This window comes from Prionailurus viverrinus, chromosome B2 (genome assembly GCF_022837055.1).
Source record: "Prionailurus viverrinus isolate Anna chromosome B2, UM_Priviv_1.0, whole genome shotgun sequence".
Lineage (NCBI taxonomy): Eukaryota > Metazoa > Chordata > Mammalia > Carnivora > Felidae > Prionailurus > Prionailurus viverrinus.
In genome coordinates this window covers 139,384,739-139,404,380 of record NC_062565.1, presented here as the reverse complement: position 1 = coordinate 139,404,380, position 19,642 = coordinate 139,384,739, and the positions used below count along the sequence as shown (strand labels likewise).

Here is a 19,642-nt window from a genome sequence, read left to right as displayed (position 1 = left end):
ATTGCTTCTTTTTTTTTTTTTTTTTTTTTTTAGTTTTTGGAAAATGTAAATCATTGACTTCATTCCAAAGTCAAGATTGTAAAACAAATTACAAACAGATAAATCTTGTTCCCGTTCCTATTTCTCTACCCTCTTTTCTCCTTTCTTTTACGTTTGCATTTCCCCCATGGTCTCCTTTACAAATACAACCAAGTATGTGTGCAGAGGCATATCCGATCTCTTTTTGTACATATAATTTGCATATTATATCTACTGTCCTGTATCTTATTTTTCACTTACTGTGCCTGGGAGGTTACTCTATATGTATATATGCCATGTTTTATAGTTACTCGCTGCATGTGGATGCCGTAGTTTATTCAATGGTCTGCTGATGCTACACATTTGGATTCTTTTGCTATGGCAAATCATGTTGCAATGCACATGTTATTACACGTATTTATATTTAGGACAGGTCCTAGAAGTTGGATTTCTGGGTCAAAGGGTAAATGCATTTTTGCTAGTTACTGCCCAGTTTCCTTCCATTGGGTTCCATTCTGCACCATGTATGAGAATGATTGTTCTCTGTAAAACTAGAGTTTTCCCCATTGATTGTACATTCTCTTTTCTTTTCTTCCATATAAGTTTGTATTTCAGAGAATATAATTCAGATTTCCGTAGGGCTCACAAGTCTGTGTGATCTGTGAGGACTTAGTAACAAGTGTTTAAGATCATATGAGAAAGGATGGCTCTGCTTAGAGCTTAGACCCTGCCTGTTTCCAGCATGTTGGGGGTTTCACGGCAGAACTGAGCAAACCACAAGTTTATCTGGAGAAAATGGAGTTTTTGCAGCTTCTCCTGATTCTGGTATTCATTGGGTAATCTCACTTATGTTTGCTTGTTTATTGGGGGTGGTGGGAAGCAGGGAGGGGCAGAGGGAAAGGGAGAGAGAGAATCTTAAACATTAATCTTAATCTTAAGCCCTGAGATGGGGGGCTCGATCTAACAACCCTGAGATCATGACCTGAGCCGAAATCAAGAGTCGAATGCTTAACTGACTGAGCCACCCAGGCAACCCCCTCACTATGTTTATTTCATGCAATTGCAAGAATGTTAAACCCATATTCACATGTACGCAGAAAGGTGTCTTACAAAGAAATATATATATATTTTTTAAACTATTTTCCCCTCAAATTTAAAATTCTATTCATTTTAAGACCTACCATATATTTAATATCAGGTTTTGGGGGAAAATGCAGCACTAAAAATATATAATGATTCTAAAATGCCTCTTGATTTCAGCATTATTTGAAGTATAAAAAAATCAGGTTTCTTAGAATCAGAGAACTATGATTCCACTGAGAATAGAGAGATAATTATACCTTTTATTTTTAACTATGAAATATGTAACAATTTCCTATATCACACATATCCTTTGTTTCTGGTTTTGTCTTCTTTAGCCTACTTAGTCTCTGGAATATATATATATATATATCAGTCTTATTTTTCTAGGTCTACCTTTGTACTTTTCAGATATATGTAGATACTTATAAAACAATTTTGTGTATTTTGCAACGTATTTGTAGAATGAAAAGCCAAACATTATCGCGGGGAATGGACACTGATGTTTGCATTTAAATATTAAAACTTGATGTCGTATTTTAATTAACTTTCAAAAATATGTCTGAAGTGTGGCAAATTCTATATAAAATATCTTTGTCTCTAAAATTCCTGTAGTCCAAAATGGAAGCCACAGTTTAGTTTAAACCACAGAATGCAGGAAATACTAAACCAATTGTGTCTCAAATTTGAACAAGTCATATTGAGTCACCAGTGGGAGCATCTGAGACCTCATATTTTACATTCTTTCAAGTCTTACTGATAACCAAAGAGGTTTTATTATAGTTTTATATTTTCCCAACCTTTTTTTGAATCATATATACACATACATATATGTATATGTATATGTATGTATATGTACATATATATGTATATGTATGTATATGTATATGTATGTATATATGTATATATATGTATGTGTATATATATACATATATATATATATACACACACTTTAATTTTCTTTTAATGTTTATTTTTGAGAGAGAGAAAAAGAGACAGAGTGCAAGCAGGGGAGGGGCAGAGGGAGAGGGAGACACAGAATCCAAAACAGGCTCCAGGCTCTGTTAGCACAGAGCCCAATACGGGGCTGGAACCCATGAACGGTGAGACCATGACCTGAGCCACAGTTGGATGCTTAACTGACTGACCCACCCAGATGCCCCTGGATCTTATATATTTAAAATACATTTTAAAGTTCTATTGGAATATATTCTACAAATCATAAAATTCACCCTATTAAAATTTACAATCCAGTAATTTTTGGTAAGTGCGCTGAGTGATGAAGCCATTATAAGGATCAGTTTTAAACAGTTTTCATGGTATCCATCAAATCCTTCATGCCCACTTACAGTTAATCTTCATTTCCACCCCCAACTCCAGGCAACCCCGCTATTTTCCTTGCTGTCTCCATAGGTTACCTTTTCTGTACATTTAATATAGAGGAATCATACAGTAATATGTGACTTCTTATATCTGGCTTTCACTCAGCACAATGTTTTCAAGTTTCATCCATGTTTCAGCGCATGTTGATAGTTCACTAAACAATATTCCATTGTATGAATATACCACACTATTTACCAGTTGGTGGATATTTAAATTGTTTCCAGTTTTTGGCTTGTGGGAATAATGCAGCTATAAATATTTGCATGCAAATCTTTGCGTGGGCATAAGCTTTCAATTCTCTTGTGTAGATACCTGGGAATGGAATTGCTAGGTACTATGGTAATTACATGTTTGTGTTTTTTAGAAATTGCTGAACAGTTTTCCAAAGTGTCTTCTGCATCTCATTTTAGCACTTTTTTTATTGCCAGAGGAAAAAGAGAGTGATCCTTTCTTTCTCTCTCTTTCTTTCTTTCTTTCTTTCTTTCTTTCTTTCTTTCTTTCTTTCACATGTATTGAATGCCGATGTTGTCCTGAGTATTAATGATATGACAATAAATGACAAGATTATTTCCTTCGAGATGCTCATAGTCTACTGGAGAAACAGAGATATAACTGGATAACTAACTACAGTAAGAGAAGTCTGGAAGTAAAGCCTACAGGCTTAGAGGAACAGGGAAAGGTTTTGGAGAAGGTCAGAGCTGAATTGATTTGTGGTGCTGTATCCAGGGGAGTGAGCTTGGAAGGGATTGTAAGTCTTAGAGCAGAAGGGTAGCCTGTCCTGCTTACAGCCAGAACCCCTTTGCTCTGATCAACTCCTCTTTTTTCCACTGCAGTTATTGCCTGCAATGGGTTATGTGTTTATTTGTTGAACTACTGTCTCTTTTCCCCTCAAGGGTAGAGATCTCTGCCTGTTTCATCCATGGATATATCCTAAATCTCTGCCACAGTACCTCACCCAAAGAAGGTACTTAAATATTTGTTGGATAAATGAATGCGTAACATGAACAGATTTCATAAAACTGCGTGTAATGCTGCCTCATACAGCACCTACAGATGAGATCCCACTGGGGTGAACAAGATCAGAGTTGCTGGGAACGTGGACGGACTCACATGTGAGGAAGAACGCCTTTGAGATTGTTGAACAGCAGACCAGAAATTGAAAAGCCTTGTCTCACTCCAGAATTTAAGATACAGTTGGTGAGGCAAGGTTGCACAATGGCCAGAGGATGATTTGGTGGCTCTGGCAAGAGAAGATTTTATTTCGTTCGGACACAGAGGGAAAATTGCAGGTACCAATGCAGAACTTTCAAGTAACTTTTTGGAAAGTTAGGCATTATTGAGGAGGAAGGGTACGTTCGAGACAGTTATTTTGGTTAATGTAACAAAGAACAAGGGATGTGAAGGGGTAGGAGGAGAAGAAGGAGGAGGAAGAGGAGAAAACTGTCATTCCTTTAGGATTTTCCCAAAGTGATTGTCATTTTTAAGGCATTTTTGCAAGTCAAATAAGCAAAGGCAGTTTCTGACACAGTTATCTGTGATTTTTGAATACAGCTTGAGTGTCTTCAGTACAATGGAAAGCTGCTTTTGCTAATGAAGGACTTACTGAGGAAACACAAAGGTATCTTTTACTCAAATTCATTTCGGTTCTTAGCTGAAGCACTAAGCCATTTCAGTTGTGCAGGAAAAAAAATCCACCTAATTGAAAATTTACTATATATATATATATATACACATATTACAGTATTTATTACAATATATATTACAGTATTACTATACACACACACACACACACACACACACACATATATATTACGGTTTTCGTTGATTGACTTTATATTATTATCTAAGATGGGCTCTTTGTGCCGAAAATAAATTGCCTAGAGAATAACAATGCCATAAATTGGAGGCCAATTCTAATTCAGCTCAAATGGAAGTATGGTTCTTCTTTGTTTGAATTATTTGTTTAATTTGGTGGAGTCAGGGGCCAGGGACATTGGAGGAGATGAAATTGTGTCACTAAGCAGGCCTTGATCATGACGGTCTCTCCTACTCTTGCTGAGGCACTCGGACTTTGTCCAAGAGCCACCGGGAGCTGTGCAGGACTTTAATGAGAGAAGTGACAGCAAGTCAAGACTTGCTGTGACTGTGATTTGGACACCAAATGAGGGGAAAGGATAGAAGCGGAGGGAGGGAGGGTGGTTTGCGAGACTTCGCGGTAAGCGAGGTGAGAGTTGGTGGTGAGTGGAGGAAGGAGCAAGGTGATGCAGGCACAGAAGAGCTGGGACAGAGGCAGCAGTGAGGTGGTACATCTCAGTGATTACTTGCACACAGGCTGAGAAGGGGATCAACGATGTGTCCCACATTCCCCTTTTGGACATCAGGATGGAAAGTGGTATCATCCAGTGAGGTAGAGAACACAGGAGAAAGAGGACCAGGTGTTTTGTGGCATAAAGTGATAAGTTTGGTGTTGGATTTGTCACTCTTGGGAGTGTCTTAGTTTGTACAGCTATGACACGATGCCTTCAACGGGTGGCTTAAACAGCAGTCATTTACTCCCCATGGTCCTGAGGCTGGGAAGTCTAAGATCAAGGTGCTGATAGGCTCTGTGTCTGGTGAGGGCCTTCTTTCTGGATTGTAGATGACTGCTTTGTTTGCTGTAACCTTACTTGCGGGGGGGGGGGGGGCTCTGGTCTCCTCCTCTTTTTATAAAGGCTTAATCTCATCATGGGGGTACTTATCCTCAAGACTTCATTTAAAACCCAAAGGCCCCACCTCCAAATACCGTTACACTGGGGCTTAGGGCTTCAAAATTAGAATTTGGGGTTGACGGATACAAATGTTCAGTCTATAATCGGGAGCCTGTGTGTGGACAGTTATGCTAGGCAGTTGGATCTCTGGGAGTGGAGCTCAGGATTAAATCCCAGTTTGACGTATAGATTTTGATTTGGAATTATTTAAAATTTTATTTTAAGTAGGTTCCACCCCCAGTGTGGGGCTTGAACTCATGACCCTGAGATTAACAGTCGCATGCTCTACCGACTGAGCCAGCCAGGCGACCCTTGAGGTATAGATTTTGAATGTGTGCGTATCATGGGGGGACGTGCAGTCATGGTGGTATCTGTGGTCCCCCCACAGAGGGTACTGGAACGAGAAGGGATTAGGTTTGTGGTCACAAGTCTGGGGAACACTGCCATTTAAGACACAGGCAGGAGAAGAGGACCTCAGGAAAGCGAGCACAGAGAGTTGGAGGAGAAGGGGAGCAGCAGGAATATGTTGTCAGAAGAGCGAGAAATGAGGCATTTCTAGAGGGAAACTGTGAGCTTTAGGATCAATTACTAGAGTTCAGTTGAGTGAGGACCACGAAAGTTTGATGGGACTTATGGGCATGAAAGTCACCGGGGGTTCATGCAACTCTAGCTTCTGGGAACAGTGGGCGTAGAAGTGAATGAGGGGAGGAAATAGAAACAAATGGAGAATGCAGGTGGTTTTCTTTCTAAAGCCATTATAGAAATCGGCATGGAAATACCCGCCTAATGTAGGTTATGGTTTTTAAATTGAAGTGAAGTTCACATAAGAGGATCCATTTTAAAATGAGGCATTCAGTGGCATTAGGTGCATTGGAGATATTACGCAACCCCCACCTCTGTCTAGTTGCGAACGTTTTCAACCCACCGAAAGGAAAACCCGTACCCATTAAGCAGTTTCTCTCTATTCCCCACTTTCCCCAGCCCCTGGCAACCACTCTTCTGTGTTTTGTCTCTGGATTTATCGATTCTGGATATTTCATGTAAACGGAATCGTATAACGTGTGATGCTTTGTGTGTGGCATGTATCAGGGCTTTACAGTTGTGTAGTATTCCATTCTGTGGCTATACTGCAGTTTGTTTCTTCCTCTGTCGATGGGACGGACTGTTTCTACCTTCTGGCTACTGTGAGTAATGTTTCTGCGGAGGACATGTATGTATAGACGTATACGTGTATACACACACACACACACACACAATAAACACGTATATATGTTTATTGCTGGAGCCTAACAATTTTCCAAAATTATACTTTTATATAATGCTGATGAGAGTTCACAGGAAGCGCTGTGGATTGTAGAAACAGTTGCTCTACACTCTATGTTTTTTAAGTACTTTGCGTTCTTTTTGAGATAGGATTGGTGAAACCATCATCTGGTAAGTACACAGTTCATGAAGAGATCAATAAGTTGAGGGGTGCCTGGGTAGCTCAGTCAGTGAAGCTTCTGACTTGGTTTTGGCTCAGGTCATGATCTCATGGTTTGTGAGTTCGAGCCCCGCGTCGGGCTCTGTGCGGACAGCCCGGAGCCTGCTTGGGATTCTGTCTCCCTCTCTCTCTGCCCCTTCATCACTCTGTCTCTCTCAGAAATAAATAAATAAGCATTAAAAACAAGAGATAATCTGAATGGAAAAAATATATACATCATTTGATAAGAAGGAATTTCCCTTTAGAATTGAGTTTTGAGGCTTATACGAAAGCATTTCAAGCAGAGAGTTTGGATAGATTAACTCCTGTAGGAGAGGGAAGGTTGGATAGGCAGAGGTTCAAATGTTTCACAGTTTCATGTTGCCGAAGGAAAAGTAGGAGCTGCACTCTGGTTGCAGATAAAGGAAAGGTGCAGGATGATACAGTGAAGGGGGAGGACCCATGGTGCTAAGTTAATAGCTAGTGGATTTTTAAATTTAAGATTGGATTTTCAAAATCAAGTTTTTACTCCTCTGCCAATAAGCACTGATTGACTTACGATTAATCTTGTGGACTGTATTTCCGTACTCAAAGATATGAGCATAGATGGAAGAAGATGTGGGATCCATCTGGGACCAGCAGTCTAGCTTCCTATTGTTGTTACAGTTTGTTCATAGAGATTAACAAATTCTCAGAGAGGTGGAACAATAATTACGTGTCCTATACGATTTTTGGTGTTTGGAGGTGACATTCAGGCAATGTTCAGAAGGGCCATTTTTTTTGCTGCCGTCTTTCCTTTGTAGAAAGGCCTCCTAAGAATGGATTACCGAACTGAGATTTTCCAAGGAATGGCTCTGTGGTTTAATTCTGTGGAACAGCCTATAGACGTGGGAGAGGAACTAATGCTTGTTGAGTAACTGTTAAGCGTTTTATTTATCTGAGCTCCTTTAAGTCTTAGAACCACCAGTGAGTCTTAGCTCCATGATATGAAGCCCGATTTGCTAACTCCAAAGTCAGGCCTCTGTCCCCCGTAAGCTGGAATGCTAATTACGTTCTACCTTCTGTGCTTGTGGCTTACTGGAGTTTGAGAACTGGCTTACTGGGATGCCTACTAACTCAGCAGGGAGTGGAGCTCTGACTGGTTAGCTGGCATTTTCCAGGAAGACGGGAAAGGGGTGGGCGAGGTCCTGTGCATGCCATACGTTGGCCATACTTAAGCTGTATCATGTTACTTCTCGTGGAACAATTTGTGATGACTTATCAAGAGAATATTACTTTCTCTCATAAAATACGTATCTGGATAAGTCCAGTGCTGATTCGGGGAGGTATCTTTTGATTGCCTTTGTTTGCATTTATACGATCTCTGTTCAATGTATGTGATCTCTATAAACTTACTAGGATTGATGCATTTATTCGTATCTGTTGTATGTGTTTTTCTCAGGCAGAGAAGGCCGATGGATTTGTCAACCTGCCCGATTTCACTGTGGAGAGAGCTTCTGAATGCAAGAAAAAGCAGTAAGTTGTCTATCATTTCCTATAAGACTCTGAACCAGAATAACTTCCTTTAATAATTTTCATTTCTCGAGTGATGTGGTGACTTGGAAGTTAGTGACGGTAACACCCAATGTCTTGAGAATTTTGAACCTCATGGGTTGGCATCCTAAACAGTGGTCTAAGCTTTTAACCTCTTGTTGTCTGGAATTTCATTTTGTGGAACAGATGGATTTTAAAACCCCACGGAGCTTTGGCATGGCATATTTTTGACACCTGTGTTGGAGATGGAATGAAAAACAAGCTCCCATCCGGGTTTAGCTGGGAGATCAAATGTCAAGATTTTGTCTTTCTAAAGAGAATGACCAGATCAACAGGACTGGCCAGAGCTGCAGATATGATCCCAAGAGCAGTTTCTTTTTCTTAGTTCTTCACATTGGCATCCTGGATTTTGAATTCTCTGAGACATTTTCGACTTTGGGATTGTGCCCTAATACAAGTCCAAAAGATTGAGAATAGACAGGAACCAAAAAAGTCACCAGCTTATGGTCCTTGTTGTGCTGACAAGGGAACAGCACAGAGTCAGGGCTTGCCTAGAAATCACAGGAGAGCTGGCTCCAGACCAGCTAACCATGCTCCCGTCCACGTGCTTTTTCCGTGGTAGCATCCCAATGCATTTTGCAAATGTGCCCTCCTCACCTTTTTGTTGTTCTTATTCCTTATCCTACCTTTGACATCTTTTTCTGTCTTATCAGAAAAAGCATTTCCCTACTGACCCATGTTACAAGTTGTGGCAGTTGACTAGATTTTTCTAAGAAAATGAATAAAATTATTAGCTTTAAGCCCTGCCAGTCTCGTCTTGCTGCACGTATCCAGTGATACATGAGGTCGTGTTGATTCTCGTGGTTTTGACTGAACTGGTTATTTACCAAAACCCTGGCCTCTACTGCAGGACTTCCGGTCTAATGGTGAAGAGGATATATTTCATTGTTTGCTGATCTCCAATGTTTTATACTTTTCTTTTAAACTGGAAAAATATACCTTTTATTTTTCTTTTACCCAAAGACGGTGGCTTGGGTTAAGATTTTTGATGTGTTGTCACAGTATAGAAGTTCTATACTTGATTATTTTCTGATGTATAAAATTCTTGTATGTATTTGATTGTATTTGAATTAAGTATTTTGCTTTAAGGAGTTGATCTGAGTATTTTGAAGTGACACTTCTAAGACTGTAAATTTTAATTTATTGTCTTTACAGCAAAGCAGTTAGCAATCAAAAATAAAAGAATATGCCCATATGTTTTAAATAGAAACTATGGGCTGGCCAAGACTCAGTCCTATTCTGGATATTTCAACATGTTAAATTAATTCTCTGCTCTCTACATGAAAGAGGTTAGACAGTGGGCACTTAATGTAATTAAATTATTTTTTGCGAGTTTACAAAGAAAGCAGATGAATTGACCATATTTATATTTAATTTCATTTCAAACCCATTGACAACTACACTAATTTTTTCTTAATGTTTCTGTGCTTTCCCCCCTTCAAGTGCTTTTAAGATCAGCCATCCACAAATCAAGACCTTTTATTTTGCAGCTGAAAATGCACAGGAAATGAGTGTGTAAGTAGAGAAAATTGCTAAATCCAATCTTTATGGGAATAGATTACTTTGGTCAGGTGTTCGAATTTTAAGTCTATATTCATATTAATTCTTGTTTTATTTATTTCTGCTGCTTTAAAAATTAATTTCCTTGGCACTTAAAGTGTTCTTGCTTTCTTCCCTGACTTGGAAGCGTTTCGGAGAACTACATATATCAAAATGGCTATTTTAGGAAGAAGTAATAAGATTCTTCAGAGGGAACCACTAAGTTGAGAAAGGAAAAGACAGAAGTCATTATAAGAAAATGTTACAGTGAGAATCAGCATCACAGTGATAAAGTCTTAAAAGTACTGTGACCGATCTCACAGCTTTTAGAATTCTATGTGAAAAATATCTATAACATTTCTTATGTGCTGTGTGATTATCATCATGATTCTGTGCTTATCACAATTCATGTTCTAGCCTGAAAATTTTGTAAAGTGTCCTTGCTCAGAGTACCTCTAACATAACATTTTATATCTCTGACACCATTTCCTGTTTTTTTAATTTTCTGTTTAAATAAGTGGAATGTATGCACTGAGGACTACCAGCCCCACTCCATCCCCTACTGGTTTAGATTATGCTGTGATCACAATGGCTGCTAATTGAATGAGGCTATATATACTTGAGGTGCTTGAGGCATCAGTGGGCCCTCTATTTAACTTAAGCCCTATTCTCAGAATTCTGTGTTCCTTATTACCTTTACGTAACTAATAAAATGTGTCAGTGGAATACCTACTATATGTCCCATTGCAGCAGATCCTGAGCAAGAGAAATAAAAGAATACATCCATAATTCATTCAAAGAGCTTATGGTTTAATCTGTTTTGTTTAGTTATACATAATGATTTTTTGAGCAATCTGCTCTATATAATTTCTCTTCACCGTCTTGCTCTAGAAACCTAAAGAAAACTGCTTTTCACCAAACGTTAAGCATACATGCACACACACACACACACACACACACACACCCCCTTCTTGTGGGATAGAAACCTAAAGAAAACTGCTTTTCACCAAACGTTAAGCATACATGTGCACGCGCGCGCGCACACAGACACACACACACACACACACCCCCACCCACCCACCCACCCACCCCTTCTTTCGGGATATCCCCTGGCAGGCTCATCTAGCTAGAAACATTCTCACCTGTTCCCTAAGCCGCTGCCACAACCTTCAGATGAAGGCAGAATGGCTCTTTATAGACCTTTGGGAAAGCCCATGTTAAATAACAAGGCAAGGAATTGACAAATTAATTCTTTCAGACAAGACTTGTATTTACTTAAATGAAGAGAGACGTTTGTTTCTACCCTCTGATTTTAGCTTTCTCTGCCTAGCTTTCTCAAGTGCCTGAGAAGGAGAAAAGCAGATGCCCACAAGAAGATAAAAAAAACCTCACAAAGCTCTTTATTTCTCTTTTTATTTGTATTGGTAACTAAATCCTACTGATTAGCAAGCCTTAGGTGTGTCAGTGGTGTGTGAAAGGCTTAACTTCTTACCCAGCAGTACTTGGAGCCCCATGATACTGAGGGTCAGTCTGGAGCTGAGCCATCGATTAATCCCCAGTGGTCCTTTCTGGCCTCTGGTGGCATTAATAGCCATCAGTGTGGAATCTCTTTGGGCCTCCACGTTAACCCTCTTCTCCCACAAGATTATGCACATGGCATTTAAAGATATTTTTTCCGCAGCGGCACCTGAAGAGCACCCTTTCTTACTGATATGGCCAGTTTAAGCCAGTAAATACTGTAGCTGGGTATTTCTTTGTGAGATGCAGAGAATCTGGGGGAGGGAGTGGAGAATCTGGACGCGTGCGGAGACCAGCGTCCTGTTTTAGAAGTTTGCTTCCTTGGGAAACTGCATTTTTGGGTGGTGACATTTCGCTCAGGGACGATGAAGGGAAAGGTAATTATGTTTAATAGAAACGCTGTGTTCTGCAGGGACCCTCAATTTACAAGCACGGGGGTAAGTAATTAGGGTCATGGACGAGTTGGTTTCTAAACCAAGACTGGTTGGTAGCTGCCTTTCTCAGACAGTGTTTGTGGGAAGAACCTTCTTGTTTTGTATATCAATTTCTTAACACTTGTGCTCCTCCAACACATCAAGTTAATATACAACAAACTCCCAGGAAACATCTGTCATCTTCATTTATGTAAATATAAGTCTTTTTGTGCATCCATCTATTTAGCCACAAATAGAAATTTTCTTACTGCCTTGATGTTTTTAAAAAACGTTCTTAGCAAAGGAGATACGGGAAGCCAGTGGGTTCTAGAAGGAAAACAGTCAAATAAGATTCTAAACAATCACGTTTTCCATAGCAAGTAGCTAATGGCGGCAATTAAAAGGACACGAGTTTTGGGTAAGTGCTGAGAGGAATCTTTATTGTCAATATTCGTGTGTTTTGCCATATTTCTGTGTTTCTGTGTTCTGGAAAGGAACTTAGAAATGCCTTTTCAGGCATTCTGAGCTCAAAACTATTTTTGTCTTGATATGTTAAAAAAATTTATCTTTTTCACTTTTAGATGCTTTTTTTTGGAGGGGGGGAGAGGATCAGTATACAATTATGAAGTCCGGTATAAACTAAGAATAGTTTATGTTGGTATTTTAAAAGTGAGCCATTACATTCATTGTGGTTTGCCTGACCAGTTTTTAAAAGTGTACTTTAAAATGTTTCTTTTAGTTAGATGACACCTAAGATATATTCTTGTAAAAAATTCTATCATACAGAAGGATGTAAAGTGAAATCCTTCCCATACCCCCACCTTCACCCTCCAATTCAATTTCTGTCCCCAGGATTAACCACTTTAAACAGTATGACTGACCTATATCTTTCCTGATGCTTTTCTTTGCCTACCAATTTGTGTACATGTACAAATATATAGTTTTAAAAGTACATTGAATCTGGCTGATCATATTGTTTTGTACTTGTTTTTTTTTTAATTAACAATGTTAGGATTTTTCCAGGTCATCACAAAGCCTTTATTACCTTCATTTATAACATTGATTTTAATGATGAAATTAGTGCCATACTTTATCCATTTTCCTATTAATAGATGATTATATTGTATCAGTGTTTTTTCTTTTTGCCATTGCAAATCTTACTGAGTTAACATTCTTCAACATCTATTTGTAGTCTTCAGGATAGACATTTATAATTCAAATTGTTGGGTTCAGGGTGTGGATATTTACATTTTGATTAGTATCATCAAATTGCCTGCTTAAAATCGGCTGTCTCAATTTTGATGTTCAACTCAACAAAGGATCAGAATGTTTCCTCCTAAATTCTGGAAATCGATGGCATTTTAAAGTTTTGCCAGTCTGGTGGTGAATATTTTCCTGTGTTTGAATGTGCATTTCCCAAAATACTATTGAGGCTAAGTTTTTTCTATTTCTTTATTAGCCATTTGTGTTTTTTTTCTGTGATTTACTGGGTTTTTTTGTTTTTTGTTTTTTGTTTTTGTTTTTTTTTTTTTTGGTTGTTTATTATTCTATCAGGTCTTGATGAACACTTTGTGGTTCCTGTGGCCTGATCTGGACCTGTGTATCAGTCTGGTTTTAAGTGGCCATTGAAGAGCTCATGTCTTTCATGGTGTTGAAGGGGCTCTTAAATGAGGCGAAAGTTCAGCTTCCTTCTTATAGAAAGGCCTATTTTATTTGTTTCTAAAAATCAAATTTATATATTTCCTGTTAATAGAAAATAAATATGGCAAGACCATGGCAGATGGAGGGTTGGGTAAAGATTCCTAATATGTTGAAATTTGCAGACTTGGGAGTGTGTGGTGTTGAGGCAATGGTGGGGGTGTGGCATGCTGAATAGTCACGAGGCAGTACAGGACTAGAAAAAATGAAAGCAAGAGTGAGTCAGTAAGTGCACCACATTCTTGCTGTTATTTCTTTGATATTGGTTGACTTAGGCCTCTATCGAGTGCACTGGTTTCTCCAAAAAAGATGTGAATGTAAAATATGGAATACTTTCTAAAAATCTAGGAGACTGGAAACAACTGGGAAATCAATCATATTATCACTACCCTAAAGTAATATTTTCCCTTTAAATAGAAGGTTAGATAGCTAGGAACATACAAAGTTGACCCATTTTGTGACTTTTAAGAATTTGTGTCATATAGTATGTTCCTGGCTAACCCCTTGAGATGGACCTCCAGTGGCCTGAAATCATGAGCCAAGTTTGAGTTCCTGAAGGTTTATCTAGTTCTATTTTTATTATTGACGTTTTGTTGAAATTTATTGCCAGTAAAATGATAAGTCGATAAGAAGATAGGACATGGTCAATTTTTGCCTAATATAAAATTTTTCAAGGAATTAGAAATTTCCCCAGCTTAGGAATGCCTGTCAAACTCTGGCCAGATCTTTTATTGAGTAATATAAAAATCCTGGCTTGAAAATGGATCATCTTTTGTTTCTTCCTTTATTTTTTTGTGGAATAAAATTACATTTTAAGAATTATAGAGATGGAACTTTAATGGCCAAGTTAACTAAATTCAATGCTACAGGTTTTGTTTTTACATTTTTTTTTTTTTTTAATTTTTTTTTTCTTTTTTTTTTTTTTTTTTTTTAATTTTTTTTTTTTTTTCAACGTTTATTTATTTTTGGGACAGAGAGAGACAGAGCATGAACGGGGGAGGGGCAGAGAGAGAGGGAGTCACAGAATCGGAAACAGGCTCCAGGCTCTGAGCCATCAACCCAGAGCCCGACGCGGGGCTCGAACTCACGGACCGCGAGATCGTGACCTGGCTGAAGTCGGACGCTTAACTGACTGCGCCACCCAGGCGCCCCTTGTTTTTACATTTTTTAATGTTTATTTGTTTTTGAAGGAGAGAGAGACAGAGTGTGAGTGGGGGAGGGGCAGAGAGAGCGAGGGAGACACAGAATCTGAAGCAGGCTCCAGGCTCTGAGCTGTCAGCACAGAGCCCTACATGGGGCTTGAACTCACGAACTATGAGATCATGACCTGAGCCAAAGATGGAAGATTAACCCACTGAGCCACCCAGGCGCTTGATACGGGTTTTGATGGTTGCTAAAAATTTCAAATGCACAATGGCAAAAGTTATATTTGTTTATATATTTAGAATATTTAATGTAGTTGCCCACATTAGCCAGCTGGATAATGGGCCATCTTGTTTCTTGTCTTACAGAGAATGCCCTGTGTAAGGAAAATATTGAGGTTATAGGTTTCAATGCTAAAGACTTAAACTGTTTCTGCAAATGTTTAGACTGACTGTAAATTATGACAGTTGCATTATAATGTCTGGCACAAGATATTCCTTCAGGGTCTAGGAGGAAGGTAGATAGGTAGGGGACCAGTGTCTTTGGTCGAGCATTTATTTGCTATTTGAATTTTAGGTGGTTAAACAAGCTTGGATTAGCTGTAATCCATCATGAAACTGTTACAAAGGATGAAGGTATGTTCTATTTTAAATTTCTGAAAATTTAGCAAGAATATTGGGATGAGATAGAATGGAAATACAATGTCAAGTTCTATGCATGGTCTTGTCCTAATGAAACCTACTTTGGCATTTAAAATCATCTGAAAATTTGTCGAGGCAGACGTGTTCACACGGACTCACCAACATGGAACAGAGCTTCCCATGCTGGCTAAGAATGCTTTTTACACTTCACCCACACGTTAGCAGCTGTAGGCTTCGCTGACATCTCAAACAGCTGCCAATGCAAATGTTTTATTGCCCTACTCACTGAATTCTTACTCAGAGACATGATCTTGTCATGATCTAGACGGATAACTTTCATCCCACTATTTCCTCTCAGATGTTTTAATATTTCCACCAGGTGTGTGCTGAGGCTAATTACTCTAAGTTTGTGCTAGGAACCTGAATGTCAGATGGGGACACAGGCCATATTTTTAGCTCAGTCTGTAGCTCTCTGGGTTCAAAAGCTACAGGAGTTGAAATCTTCTTAATGATGAAATTACTCCTGAATATTGAGAAGAGGGAAGCTGTAGGTGTCAGGGTCACAGAGTTGATACTATTTCTGAAACGCTTAGACCATATAAAACTTGGCAGTTGAAATGCAGGGAGTTGTATCCTTGGATAACAAAAATTACAGAAGCTTAAATTCAGAAATGGGAAAGCGGCAACTTGATTTAAAATAATAAAGAACTATAACATAAGAGTGTGAAATCAGTATCCTAACCATCTCCTTGGTCCTCTTTTCCATGACATAAATACCCATTGTATATTTGAAGTGCGTTTATAAATTGTGAGGAGAAAAATCACTACATGAAAACCTTCTCCTTAACCCTGGTATGTAAGGCCTTCTGTGATACGGCCTCATGCAAACTTTCAGCTTCGATTTTCACCACACCCCTGAGAACTCCATATACTTGGTTTAGCCTGCACCCTCCACGTGGTATTCCCATTACTCTGTGTGCACCACTGATGGTTTACTTATCCAGCCCTTTCTAGCTCATTATGGCTCCCATGATCAAAATTACTCACTACTGATTTTACGCTCTCTTAGTATATGACTCAACGCGTCTTTTGAGGAATTACTGAGGACAGCTATGGCCAGTCCTCTTCCTATGTATTGGACCCTCTTAAGGGCAGAAACCCTAACATGGCTATTCGTGTTTTCCCCTCTTATGTAATCCCCTGGCACCAGGTAGCTCAGTAGATGAGTCCTTTCTGAATCGATTGGAATTGCAATAGCCAGATGGAAAAAAAACCTCTGCTCATGCATCTTGGAATCGGTGACAACAGTGTTGAAACATTAAGCATTTTCATTTTTGTATAGAATGCTACAGTGAGAGTGAACAGGAAGACCCTGAAATAGCTGTGGAGACACCACCCCCTCCTTACTCTGCGGAGACTTTCTCTCCTTTGGTACGTACCAGCGTGATTAGTCTGTTGGTCACGATGAAATGTGTGGATGTCGTTCCTTCCAGTTGCGTAGAATGTACTTTGACCGGTAAATTTTTAGAATGGGCTCAATTAAAGTGCCTGCCAAAGAGCAAGTACTGTTCTCGGGGTGCTGATCTGGAGCCTTCTCCATAGCACCCCCCAGGTATGACAAACTCAGTGGATTTTTGTGTGACCCACAGATGTGTCATGCTGACAGGACTCATGGTAATGCAAAGGGCTTCTAGGTGATGGGCCAAAGCTTGCAAAGATTTATTTGTTCTGTAATGTTTATTTATACCCTTCTGGTCTTCGGAAAGAAGAAAAGTGCCTGTCCTGGGTGCATGCACTATATCCATGTGAAATGAACATAAAAAGGACGAAGACAGTAGATGAAGAGAAAGCTGGATTCCGAAAGGTATCAGGAGGCCAGGAATGGGGTCAGTGCATTCAATCTGCACCTGGAATGATTCTGTGTATTCACTAGAGAGAAGTTCAAGTTTGATTCTTATCTTTGGAAGCATCCAACATAAGTTCAGGTTATTAATGGATGTTAAGACTATGGCATGCTGCTTTGTATTTGGATGCTCATTGGCATTGTATTGATGGCCCCTAGAAGGATTCAAACAGGGATCTTTGAGGAGGTTTATTTATGGTTCTTCTAACTATCATGTGGCAGGACTTAAGTAGATGCGTTAAATATATTTACCCTTCAAATAATCCTGAAAAGTAGTAGTATTTAATCAGCATTTCACTCATTACTAATGAGGCCAAGCATCTCTTCATATCTGTTGGCCTTTTGGATTTTCTGTTTAGTCTGTTAAAATCTTCAGTACAGTTTTAGCTGTCTTACTATTACTATTTTGTATTTATAAAGTTTCTTTATTATTCTATATATTGGTCCTTAGTTAGAAGTAAGGCACATCTCCTTTTCTGCTACATGGCTTTTTTTTCTTTTTGACTCTGTTTCACGGTTTCTTTTCATAGACAGATATTCTTGATTTCGATGTGTCAGGTTTATCCATTATTTCTGTTGTGGTTTGTGCTTTTGTTTCTGATTTTAAAAATTGTTTCCTATTGCTAGGTCATGAGGAAGTAGATACTGTTATCTTCATTTCATGGATGAGGAAACCGAGGTTCAGAGAAGTAGAATGACCTGGTCACATTTGCAGTATATGGAGCACCTGAGAGGGGAGCCCTGGTCTGTCTAGCTTTATAGCATATGCTCTTCCCACCTTACTACTGCACTTGTCCATCCATGCACCCAAGTAATTATAGGTTCTGATAGATTACAGCCTCTCCTTCACTTGCCAGACCTCTTTTGCCAGAATTTTCCATGTTGTGTGATGAAGTTTTCATCTTTATTTGTATCTTGTCAGTTTCTGGATGTAGGCTATTAAATAGCTTTTAAACAATGACTTCTATGGTTTTCACCTACTGTCAGTGGAGAATTGTGGTCCCTTTTCTAGTTTATTTGGCTAACAACCAAGTCCAGAAAGAAGTATTTGTTGAATGAGTATGTTTATTAAAATTTCTATGAAATAGGGCTAGCTAAAATTAAGCAAGATATAAATAAATTTAAACTTTGAATCTGGTAAAATTTAGACTGATTTCTGAACTAGACTTACAATATATCCTATGTTAACATATTCATAACTTTTCCTTAGTGTCGTCTTTCTCTTCTTTTAAAATCACTTTCTAAATTTGGAAAAGACTAAATAGATGTGGCTTTCTGGTTTAACAGAGTAGCACGTATATTTGTTTAGTTTCTCTCTGCTTCAGTCTCTCTTCTTTCTGTCTCTGTCTGTCTACCTCTGCCTATTCTGCCTTCTCTCTCTTTCCTATTTTAACCTGTAACACACAATAATTTGGTTGGTCCTCCAACCTTCTCTTCCTGAAATTCTCTCTGCCTCCTACTGTCCCCCCCCCCCCCACATACGACTCTGACATGATTTATTTCAGTTCTAAAATACTGTGATTTTCATTTTTATAGTGGCACACTAGCATCACAGATTACTAAGAGCATTGTCAACCATCTAGAACTCGCCTTGATGAAAGTAAAAACAACCAGATTGTCTTCGTAGATGAGGGATCAGGACTCCATTGCATTACACAATGATGGTCTTGATGTTATAGTAGAAGCTCAGAGAATGCTTGTTTCAAAACAAAGAAATGAAGGGGTGCAGAGGGGGCTGCCAGAAAGTGAGGTCGTTGAAGTGGGAAATCTTTAGAATTTTCTGAGTCCTCAATCAAATAGTATTTCTTACTATTTATTAAGTTGAGCATTTTCTGGAAGGCCACTAAGGCTAACATTTTTTTTCATGAAGAAATATATTGGAAATAGATAAATGTTGAACAGTTAGATTTTATTTTCCTTAGAAACAGAATATGTTGAATATGTTCCTCCTGTTCACATATTTTCCAGGCAGATTTTGTTTTTGTTTCCTCTTGTTTCTGAAAAACAGACATGCAAGACACTTGGTTAAAATACCATTTAAGCTTTTTATTTAAACAGATGAAAATTCAAAAATTTCATGGTAACTTTGATCCAGAGCATGAATCAACTCATTTTGTTTTGGCTCAGTCTGGCATAGGCTAGCCATGACTGAGTTATATAAGCCACGGTGGAAAAACTTTTTTTCTCTAAGTTCTTGCTTTAGAAAAAAATATTTTGGGTAATGAACTTTCATTTTGGAATGATGACTCAAAAGTGTAAAATAATACTTTCCTGGAAAATTATCTCCCAAAAGTAGACTCTTGAATTGAAAATTTAATTCAGTGTCCAATAATTCTAATTGCTTGCTGCAAACAGTAAGATTTTAGCACCAGACCAATTTGGACCTGTGCTTCTAATGGGTGGGACCACATTCCACAAGACAGTAAAGAACACTTCGGGATTGTCCCTGAGTGAACAAGAGGTTTCTGTTTCTGTTGCTTCTCCTTGAGAAGACTTCACAGGAT

General features: G+C 38.7%; 2 protein-coding genes across 4 annotated transcripts in view; one reads left to right on the top strand and one right to left on the bottom strand.

Annotated features, from left to right (window-relative positions):
• The window catches only part of OPRM1 (opioid receptor mu 1), a 168,367-nt gene that overhangs the window by 16,242 nt on the left and 132,483 nt on the right, over nt 1-19,642 (bottom strand). The window lies entirely within an intron of this gene.
• IPCEF1 (interaction protein for cytohesin exchange factors 1) overlaps nt 1-19,642 on the top strand; it is a 181,890-nt gene that overhangs the window by 122,495 nt on the left and 39,753 nt on the right. For all 3 annotated transcript variants that reach the window (XM_047858607.1, XM_047858608.1, XM_047858609.1), the window contains 4 exons: nt 8,132-8,205; nt 9,727-9,798; nt 15,171-15,229; nt 16,578-16,666. In XM_047858607.1, the coding sequence (XP_047714563.1) occupies nt 8,132-8,205; nt 9,727-9,798; nt 15,171-15,229; nt 16,578-16,666 (294 nt within the window). The remainder of the gene's footprint in view (nt 1-8,131; nt 8,206-9,726; nt 9,799-15,170; nt 15,230-16,577; nt 16,667-19,642) is intronic.